The sequence below is a fragment of the Canis lupus genome, chromosome 28 (assembly GCF_011100685.1).
Source record: "Canis lupus familiaris isolate Mischka breed German Shepherd chromosome 28, alternate assembly UU_Cfam_GSD_1.0, whole genome shotgun sequence".
NCBI lineage: Eukaryota > Metazoa > Chordata > Mammalia > Carnivora > Canidae > Canis > Canis lupus.
Window position 1 is genome coordinate 5,750,020 of NC_049249.1, and position 10,931 is coordinate 5,760,950.

General features: G+C 42.2%; 1 protein-coding gene across 1 annotated transcript; it reads right to left on the bottom strand.

Annotated features, from left to right (window-relative positions):
• Positions 1 to 939: 939 nt before the first annotated feature.
• ANKRD1 (ankyrin repeat domain 1) lies at positions 940 to 10,218 on the bottom strand. The gene is made up of 9 exons (XM_038578177.1): positions 9,829 to 10,218; positions 8,991 to 9,170; positions 7,924 to 8,061; positions 7,689 to 7,796; positions 6,336 to 6,434; positions 4,887 to 4,985; positions 4,574 to 4,672; positions 4,336 to 4,434; positions 940 to 1,804 (listed from the first exon to the last, which is right to left on the bottom strand). The coding sequence occupies exons 1-9, from the start codon at positions 9,853 to 9,855 to the stop codon at positions 1,694 to 1,696; spliced, it is 960 nt and encodes a 319-aa protein (XP_038434105.1). The 5' UTR covers positions 9,856 to 10,218; the 3' UTR covers positions 940 to 1,693.
• Positions 10,219 to 10,931: the final 713 nt, after the last annotated feature.

The following is a 10,931-nucleotide window of genomic DNA, read 5'->3' on the forward strand; positions in this document are numbered from 1 at the left end:
TGTCATCCCATCTGGAGTGAGTTTTGGGGGGAGGGATACCAGTGCCAGCGTTTCACATTGGCCTTCATACATTTCCTAAAATGCCAGACTTTTCCCATGACCTTGCCCTTTCTGGTGTTTTCCTCTGCTGTCTGGAACGCTGTGCTTGAATAGCTCAAGTGTACCCTTCAGACTGCCCCAAAAAGTCACCACCTCAGCGAAACCTTTGTAGAATCCCCTCCTACCACCCCTCCCCCATCATATGATGTGCCTTTGCATCTGAGACTCTCACGGCACTCTGTTTTCTACTTCATCGTACTTACCGCAGATCATTACTATGTATTTATTTCTGGGATTACTTTTTTAGTATTCATCTGTTCTGGAAAGGCAGGGCAGGGGCAAGCTAGTTTTCTCATCACAGGTCTTAACACCTGGTCCAGCACCTGGTAACAAAATGGCTCCCCTCAGAGGTCAACAAATCATTGGCCAGGTGTATCTTCTCGTGGGCATCCTTTGACACCGACAGCGGGTGTCCACAGTAATTGTTAGACCTCAGATTAGCCCTGATGGGCACTTCCTTAAGGTGCACTTGTTTAGCTTGCAGTGATCACTCTTCCCACCAGGGGTCTCTTTCTCCCCACCACTGTGGCCAAAAGAAGGTGAACTCCCTATCTTGATGGTCTTCACAGCCTTGCTGCTCCAAGTGTGGTTGTGATGTACCACCACCTCTGCATCATCTGGAAGTTTGTCAGAAATGCAGAGTCCCAGGCCCCATCCACAATGGGGGCAATCAGAATCTGCATTTTAGCAAGATCCTCAGGCGGTCCGTGTACACAGTAAATGCTGAAAGGTGCTATTTTATAGGACATTTCTAATCTGAAAAAACTGAAAGACAAAAAACTCCATCCAAATGGCTGTCTTTCACATGGTTTTCCCACCATACTTACAGAAGCACTTAGAAAGGGGTTTATAATTTGCTTTTATTATGAATATAAAATACACATACAACATAATATACATTTACACATTTACACTTTGCAGTCACTTTCATCATTTTCCAGCAAATTCACTTCTGCATGGCCCAGTGGCCCGCACCTGCCACAACACGCCACTTACACTCATGACATTCTCTTCACCTTGGTACAATGTGTGACTTGGTAAAAGATACCAGGCCCAGGCGTCAAACAGCTGGCTTTACTGTCCTTCTCACAGAATGCCTTTCATTCTGCAGTTTCCTTTCCTGTCGCTACATGCCCCCTGTTGCCTCAAACTTCAGCGTTAAAAATTCAGAAGAGGGCTGCAATAATCACTCTTGTCCTTTAAAAACACCTTGAAATATCTTCCATGAGCGAGGTGCACATGAGTAGGCATTGACAGCATTGCTCGTTAACATGGTTTAAGAATGATCTACAGGAAGTTTCTGGAGTGTTATGTACAAATTAAGCTCACCAAATGGATCATCATGAAGGATCTGAATACCAGTGGTATGGAAGCAAATAAATAAATAAATAAACAGGAATAAATAAAAATAAATAGAGTGAGTTTCGCTAAGGAAAATTTCCATACCTATATCCCTGTGCTTTCTTAAAACTTCATTAGGTGCAGCTTTACAACAGGTGGGTAGGAGCTGGATTTTATGACTAGTTACTCTTCTTTGGGGTTGTGTCTTCAAAATGCTGGTGAAGAACAACTGATGAGCTTGGCATTGTTTCCCTCAGAACGAGGCTATGCGAGAGGTTTTGTAGGAGTTCTCCTTGAGGCTGTCAAATATTGCTTTGGTTCCATTCTGCCAGTGTAGCACCAGATCCATTGGGGTCTTCCCAGCCTAATCAAAATACATGAGGAAATTTGACTTCCAGATGGGAGGCATCTATAAATTCTACACATCCTCTGTGGGCGTGTTTTTAATGAGGTAATGGATAGGTGTATGTTATTGAACCGTTTTATGCTTTCCACTATGACTGATTGGCAGTTTATATTCAAATCAGCCCTTCACTCTTTCTCACAGGAATGTGTTTGGCATTTCAGATTAGCAATATTTTTGTTTTTTGTGTGTTTTTTCCCCTCTGTGGGACTACTCCAGGTATTGGTTTAAAAAAATCCCAGTCCCTAGACGGTAAATTGCAAGAGCATGCCAACTCATTTCAAAATTCAAAAAATGCCTCTATACATCTCCGGTATCCTGCAGAAGGGGCATGGGAAGATAGTGAACAAGAACCAGTTCCTATCAATTTGGAAAATGATTCCTGATTGATAAAAACTGATAGTAAAAGAGCTGCTTTGACACCTTGGCTGAAGTCCTCCGGTGCCGTACAGAACTCTTACTGCTCCAAGGTGTGGCGTTTTCACACTGGGATCTCCTGGGAAATTTCATGTTTCTTGGAGGTGACATCAATAATGTGTAAAGTAATTTTTGAGACCAAAATTCTTTTCCCTTATGCATAGGTCTCAAGACATGTACAAAAATTAATCCGATGCCACCTCTCAATTCTTGTCTTTAAATATGAGAAGTCTTATATTTTTCTACCCCTATCCGTTTAGAAGTCTCTTTAACTCAAACTGCAAACTGGCAGCTTTGAGATGCAAATCAGTTTAGAGACCTGTTTTGTTTGGGCCCAAACAGAGGTGAGATTTTTTTTTTTTAAGTTGGAATTAATTGTCAATAGTTGGAAATTAGGAGATTTCCCAAGTGAATTTGTGAACTCTCTGGAAAAAATCAGAAGAGTTGGCCAGCCTGATACCTGTGGCTTCGCAGAGCCACCACCTTTATAATCATGTGCACAGATCCCTGCAGCCACCATTTATGTAATTCAGGTGACCTGCCTGACCCCTGCACTTATTGCTTATTTGAATTAGTGGCCCTGTAACCTTTGTTTTGGAACTTCCCACCTCTACAGCATGTTCCTCGAGAAACACTCATCACTACACATAATGACAGAATTTTGGACAACAATAGAATAATGTATTGTGTGTTTGTTTCCGATTCCCTTCAAGATGAGGTTCAATGGCTAGTGGTCTTTTGGGGAACATCCAGCCATTAGGTCAATGTTTCAGGACCCTAATGCTGGGGTTTAACTGATATTCAAAGCCCCCAGCCTCATTGGTATATTTTTATCTGTTCTTCCATAATTCCTTCAACTCCTCTCTATTAAAATGTATCTCCTGATTTCTGGCTACTTATACAGTCTCCCCAAATCTGTATGCTATTTCTCTTTGCTGGTAGTGTCTCACTGCCTGAAAACAATTTTAATATTTTCTGCAGTTTCAGAGATTTCATTAAATCTACTCTTTTTCTGCTTATTTATTTCAATTATTAGATAAGGCCAATCCCTATATTAAGGATGAGAGGACCCTACTATTAACACTTTACCATCCAAGCAGCCTCTATTTATTGCTTCTATTCTTTGTTCCTATCACCAAGACAGTTTTGTGGGGCTTTTTATGATAAAATATTCCTCTAAGTCTCATAGTAACGCAATAAGGGGAAGAAATTATTCTCAATATAAGATGACTGGGGTTTTCTTTTCCTTCCTTGTAAAGTGATTCTCTACCAAATCTTTCAAATTATTTCTTCAGGAATTTATATCCATTCCTCCCAGTGATATTTTTAAAGCTTACATTAGATGATGTTTGCCTGGGAATTGGGACCATGAGGAAAAGTTGGCTCTATTCCCTGGCTTGCAGATGAAGCTAAATTAACACGTACTTGTAGAAGGGACTTATACGAGCATTTTCAGGGCCTAAATATAGGGAATTATTTTGAGGGATATGCAGATAAACCAGTGTGGAGAATGGATAGAAATTATCTCAAAAATATAGGCAAAAGCATGGCTGGCCCTGGAAGAAAGTGGTAGCATGTTATGCTGTTGTAAGGAGGGGAGGACTACTCAGAATTACTGGATTAGATATTGATTAATTTCAGTTCATTGGCTCTTGGCTGTATTGACCACTGTGGAATTTTATTACTTCAGGGATGGTGTCTTTCTTTATTTCTGACTACCCCAGGCCTTGCTCAACCAGGGGTAGCCAGGGAAGATTGTACTTGGGTTTGTGAAGGTGAACAATTTGACCATCTTATATTTTCAAGACCAAATTTTGAAAGAATCACCAGACACTGTACTGGCACTGAAGCTACAGCAGTCATGATGGCCTCACCCATCTCCGACCAGGTGACTTGAGTCCTCGCCAAGGTTAGCAATGTCATTATAGGAATGGATGGACAGGTGCATTTAAAGCATCAAAAGAACTCCTCCAACGCTGAAATCCTACCACTGTGGGATTATTTTCAAGAGCATAAGATATGCTTTTGTTAATAAGAAAGCCCGCAAGCAGGGGCTGCTTGTTTTAGGTACTTACACAATTCTTGATGTTGAGGTCAGCCCCATACATAATCAGGAGTCTGATCATCTTGTAACGGTTCAGCCTCACTGAGTCATGCAGAGGGGTATCTCCTTCCTAGAGAAGCAGAGTCAACAGACTAAAGTTGGGCCTGAGGCCAGGAAGTGGGTCCCACAAGTGTACTAGGCTTGGGGAGTGATCCCAGATCAATGAGGCCTGGAGCTGGAGGGAGGCAGAACTTTGCCCAGGTACTCACTCGGTCTTTGGCATTGAGGTCCGCCTCACAGGCGATGAGATGCTCCGCGCACTCATAGTGGCCAGTCCTCACCGCCACGTGCAGCGCAGTGCTGAGCAACTGGGAAATTGAAGAGCGCAACTGATGTACTGGGCTCAGGGACAGAGGCTGTCCCAGACCCCAAGGTGTGTGCGAGGGGGACAAGTGGCCACTATGGTGCCCCACACAGCATGAGCTTCCAGCTGACCCAAATGGCAAGGTGGCTTTGGGAGGGGGGAGGCCAAGGTGGGGAAGGTACTGGGGGAGGGGGGAGAAGGGACAAGAAGAGATATACCTTATCCCGAGCACTGATTTTTGCTCCTTTGTTCAGTAGCAATTTTAAGACATCCAGGTTTCCTCCGCGGCTTGCCCAGTGGAGGGCTGTGGATTCAAGCTATACAGGGAGGGGAAAGCAGAGGAGTTAGTACTTGGTTTCCAGGGCCCAGGAACACCAGATTTGCTAGGGTATCCCCCTCCCAACTACAACTACATTTTTGAGAACTACCATTTATTGAGAATTTCTACATGCCAACAAGGTGCTATGCACCTCGGATGGATGGGCCCTCCTGGCAACACTGAAGCAGGTATGAGTACGCTCACTTTGCAGATGGGAAAAACAAGTCTCCAAAATAGTCAAGTTTCTTGCCCTAGGAGGCACAGCTAGTAAGCATCAGAATAGATCTTCAAACCCACATCTGCCTGGAAATTTTAACCAATTTTGCCAAATCTACTCAGAAGTTCTAGACAAATGCATTTTAATCCTGGCAGAATAAAAGTAGTCCCTTCCAAAGGATTTTAATCTGGATCTGCCACCTCTTCCTGCGTCCCTGTTGTTTTTCCCTCCTCTCCTGCTCGCTCTCTGCTGTCATCTGTGCCAGCACAGCCTCTATGCCTCAAGTGCCGCCACTTGTGGTCACTGCACACTGCCCTTACTCCTTGGAGATGCCCTCTTTCCCACTCGGGCATATTCCTGGCCTTCCAAGTCACACACTCACGAATTTTAGTGTCTTTTCATGCAAGCTTTATTTATTTATTTTTTGTATTGTTTTCCTGTGTGTGTGTTTGTCTTTGGGGCCCAATTTTGTTCAAATTCTTTGGACTTTCCTAATATCCATCTTCTGCTTTATAAAGTCAAATTGAGCTGCATTTAAATAAGTAAAGCATTTTCCCAGCTCAGTCTTCAGTCCATAAAATATGCTGTATGCTGGTCTTTGCAGAGATCACAGTAGCTGAATTATTGAGGTCTGAATAGCGGCTACTTTCCATAGATGCAGTTCATTCCGTATGCAGGTTAGCCCCTGATCTCACTGATGGCATCTATCAGAGAAGGTGAACAGCTAGAGAATTCTGACACACCCCTGGCAGCCAAGGGGCCACGAGCACGCTGCCGTGTATAATGGAAGGACAGGGATGCCGAGAGGCAAGTGCTGACCGATTACTTTTCAGTAATGCTACTGACTTGATACTGACCCAACTCTCTGATGAGGATATTGAATTCTGTGCAGCGGCTTTCACTTCCTCCTTTTCCCTGGAACACTCCTCTCCTTTTCAGTATGTATGGAAAATACTTTCCACCTGACCTAGTCCCATCTCCCAACTTCCCTTTGTATGGAGAAATGAGCTTTCGCCTCATTCTCTCAGATCAATTTTCAATCCAATCAGCCCCGTTTTTCATTGTAGCTTTTCTCAAGCTTCATATAGTCTCCTTATTTTGGCTCATTTCCAAACAAAGAAATATATTTACCATATCGCGGAATTCGATCTGGGCTCCAGCTTCCATTAACTTCTCCACAATTGCCAAATGTCCTTCTAAGCATGCTCTGTGAAGAGCTGTCCGTTTATACTGTCAGAATAGAGATTTAAAAAAAAGAGAGAGAGATGCATATAAAAATGAGCATAAATCCCTTCTAAGAGGTATGAGGCTGAGGACCCTGATGACCTAAGTGATAGAAATTTGAGTGCTTCTTTTTAAATTAGAAATGTCAAATTTCCTAAAATTGCAGAACTGGAACAAAGATTGTGCAGCTGAGGCTTGAGTTTCCTGCAGGTACATCTTTAAATGCTCAGAGGTCTCCATGGAGGAATGTGAACTCAAAGCTCACAATTGCCTCAACACTGACATTTCCCTTTCTTGAATTCTGTGCCTTCGTTGTTTGTGTTGAATTGGCCATGCAGATCAGATGGCTTTCTTCCACCTGGGACTGTTGCTAGGTTGAATATCAAAAAGTATTCAATTCTTTTTTAAGAGAATGGGGGACTCGTTTTTAGTTCACCTTCAGAAATGATTCTCCATTCAGTTTGGGAAGGCGAGGTGGAGGGATACAAAAAGGATTCATGTTTCTGGTAAGAAGGCTTCATATGAATGGATTAATAATAGACTATTTGACCAAGAACAATTATTGGTCTTATTCACTCCAGTGCCCTCTATTTGCAGGCAAGGAAATGGAGGTCTAAAAAATGCAAATTAGCTGCCAAAAATCAAATACCCAAGTAGTGATAGAGTCAGCATTTGAACTCCAGTCCACAGATTCCGTGTGTGGCACTGATGTGTTTGGGTCCAGTCAAGGATGTTGCTATTGAGGCACCTGAGTGACTCAGTCAGTTAAGTGGTTAAGCGTCTGCCTTCAGCTCAGGTGATGGTCCCAGGGTCCTGAGATCTAGCCCAGAGTGGGGCTCCCTGCTTATCAGGCAGTCTGCTTCTCCATCTGCCTTTGCAGATCCCTCTGCTTGTGCTCTCTCTCTCTCTCTCTCTCTCTCTCTCGAAAATAAATAAATAAAATCTTTATTTTATAAAAGGATGCTATTTTGTATCTCTCCAAAAGGGACTTGTTGGTCCTGCTTTATTAAAAGTCTATCCTAAGAATATAAAAAGTTAAAGAGAAACTGAAAAATCCAGCTGGAAGAAAATGCAACCCATAGCACTAATCCAGCCTCTTTTTTCTGCACTATCCTAATATGCTACTGGCATATGTGGCAACAGCTGGAGAAACTGTTTCAGGTGGATTGCTTTTTGGCACCATGTTAGCAAGACTGAAGTTAAGCATAAGAAACACAAAATTAATGAGCTGGATTTTGCAGTGCTTTGTAGAAGCCTTACCTCATCACAGACATCTGGATTGTTCTTGTCTGACAAGAATTTTTCTACTACTGGCAGTTTATTCTCCAGGGCAGCCTTCAGGAACCTAGGTACATCCACAGGTTCTGTCTAAAGCCAAAGAATAGTGCAGGAGTTATCGTGAGTTTTCCAATATTCAATCAAACCCTCTACAGATATTTATTCCCTGGTAGCACAATGCTGGACATGTAATACTACAAAAGCAAACAGTCCTTACAATGATTTCAGGTTCAGGTTCCTTTACAACTGGAACTTTAGTTTTCCTGTATTTTTTCCTTTTCTTTAGTTGAATGATTACTTCAAGGTCTTCTAGATTTTCAAGCTTTGATCTTTGTTCTAGTTTTTTCTTCTTGAGCTAAAAAAGAAATCCATATTTCAAAATATGGTGACAGGCATTCTGGTTGTGTCTAAACAAAATCTGCAAGGTCTGAGATAAGTATGTGAACAGTTGGAGCAAAAAAGTAAAAAAAAAAAAAAAAAAAAACACCCCAACCAACCCTTTAAAACTAATCTAATCTTTGACTTTGACTCAGTCATTTCTTGTTCAAGTATTTGGGGGTCTAATTTTTCAGCTAATTGCCTTCATCTCCACTTCTCTTGCTTGTAGCATCAGCTTTTGGAGATAGGATCTCTGTAAGTAATGATCATGTAATCATTTCCATACATTTCCATAAATGAACCCCAGATTTATGTTGAATTTTTTATTTAACTCCGAAGAATCCAACAATAAGCATTAAGCTCCGAAATACCAATGCCAAACTCTTTCAGGCAGCCTACAAAGCAGGGCCCCATGAAACAGACTTTCCTGAGACTCCTGCTAACTAATGCATGTTTTATCTGTGATTAGTAAGTAATGAAAATGCACATGGCACCATGGAATTTATCAACACAGATAGTGAACACAGCCAAACAATGATTCTGGGACCACAGGCCATGTTATTGAGAAAAAGAGATCTCATCTCTCTTGTTTGAGATTGACTAGATGGTGCATGACATCAGAAATTCACTAGTCATGTTTCTCTTTCCAAGTCTTTAAATCAGAACATAGTTGTAGAACATTCAATCATTGATTCAGAATCCAGAGGTCATAGTCTTGCTAAAGAATCAGTTCCTACTACTTGTCCTATAAAAGTTGCCTCTCCCATGGGTTTGAATTTGGCAAAGAAACATCTTTGGAATGGTTGCATTTATTTCATTTATCTCTTTTCTCCTTCCTGCCTGGCACCTATTTTCTCCTACCCCATCCACGACTTCCCACTAGTGGATTCCATGGAAGGTCCTTACCTCTGCCTCTCGCTCTTTCTCAATTTTCCACTGCTGCTCCCCCAGGATCAAGGAGTGGGCTGGAAGTGTCTTCAGGTCCTCTTGCTTCTCTAAAGTAACAGCAGCTTCATACTGCCCATCTCTGAAATCCTCAGGTAGGAATTCCCCAGTATCCCCACTGCCATTCTTCTTCCCTGTGACCTAGGAGGAAAGAATATTGTAGGGTCAGAAGTTGCAGGGCCTGTCCTGGAATCATTCTCCACAGAGGATGCTGCAGGAAGGCCTTGGTCCTCCTTGCCTGAGGACAGCCATCTCTGTGCGCTGAGTTCTCAGATCTCAGGCAGGGACACACCGCTGTAGTATTCCAGAATTACCATCAGATGATTGTCCTACCCTCTTGGTAAAGCAAGGCTTAGGTTACGTTGATACATTTAAATGCACTTTTAATCCATTTAAACACATTTCACCTAGGAAAACTGCAACCCCCCCATGATTGTTTTAAATTCTTCCATTTCAGGTATTGTTAATGGCTCTTAGACTTGAGTTGTAAAGTTTCCAGACATATATTCTTGCAATAAAACTTCTTCCTTAAGGCATCCTCATGTGATGTGAATCATGTGAATCCATGCTTTAGTAAGAAAACCAAAAAAGAAGATAATAAATAGGAAATATACAGAGAATTCATTACTGCTAGCTTCGTTTTTCCAATTTCACTTATTTCATCACTTAGGCCAACCATGTTCCATAGATGACATCAGAGTACCTTATGCATTATGCCTCAAAAAGGACATTTCAATTTTCAAATAAAAATCAAGACTAAACCAGTTTTCAGCATGAAACAAAAATGTGTCTTACATACCAGCTCTTCTACCTTCATCACCATCATGTCGGCCTGAGGTTCGGTTCGTCTGTGTGTTTTCTCCTGTGGATTGAATCCCTTGAATCAGCCCTGCTGAGCCCCTCCACACCGGTCAGCTTATATAGCTAGGGCTGGGTGAGATAATCTTCCAACCTGGGAACCCAAGTAACACCCCTGCCCCCACCCGTGGCCAACTCAGAGGCAGGTGAATTTTCATTCCAGACTCAGTGTCTGGGAAGCAGAAGAGGGAAGAGATGACAAGTAACCCCACTGAATATGTGAATCAGGAAGAAATGTGAGAGGGCCATTCCTTTGGCAGTGACCACACCGCTCAGCAATGTAAGTCATCCTATTTATCGAGAAGCCAGGGTACAGCTGTCTGTAGATATTGCACCACAGCGCTGCTCCTTTTCCTTCTTTGTCAGCTTTCATATGACTAACCCTATCAAGAAAATGTAAATGCCCTGCATATCACACTGCCAGTAATATCTTGCTGATAACCAGACTTATCAACACTTCACTTGGGGGAAGTGTTGCTTCAGGACATCCTATTCTCATGGGTAAACAGTTTGAGAGGAAAGGATCCGGGTCCTAATGGCCCTTGTCTATATCTGGTTGGAATTCTCTGGAGTGATGTCTGGGACTAAAAAGGCCCCATGACATGCCACCTTACCATCATTATAAGAAATTAAAAGCATTCAGTAATACGCTTTTATTTTATGGTGTCACTGGCCATAATTAGCACATTACATACTTACTGTCATCTAAAACTGCATACTTACTGGAGCCTTTTTGATTCAAATGGTCCCCAGAAAGATCACAGGAGATCACTTATTAGCAATAGCATGATGTTGATTGGGTCATGGAGCCTAAGTTCTCAGATACTATTGGTAAAACACTCACCTGTGGGAGCTTGTCAAAAATACAGATCCCCAAGCCCCACTCTAGGGTGATGGGTTCTAGGAATTTGTATTTTTTCAAAGCACTCACATAATTCTGATGCATCAAGGCTTGAGACACATTGCTTGAGGGGCAGAGAGCTTTGCCCTGCGGAGGAGTAAAGAATACTCCTGCTTATAAGTTTCTCATTCTGAAGCATTATT

Coding starts and splice junctions, on each gene's coding strand:
- ANKRD1 (XM_038578177.1), bottom strand. CDS start 9,855: ATGATGGTGATGAAGGTAGAAGAGCTG. Junction 9,171..9,828: donor TGATGAAGGTAGAAGAGCTG/GTATGTAAGACA, acceptor CTTTCCTCCTAG/GTCACAGGGAAGAAGAATGG. Junction 4,986..6,335: donor AGATCGAATTCCGCGATATG/GTAAATATATTT, acceptor CTCCCTGTATAG/CTTGAATCCACAGCCCTCCA.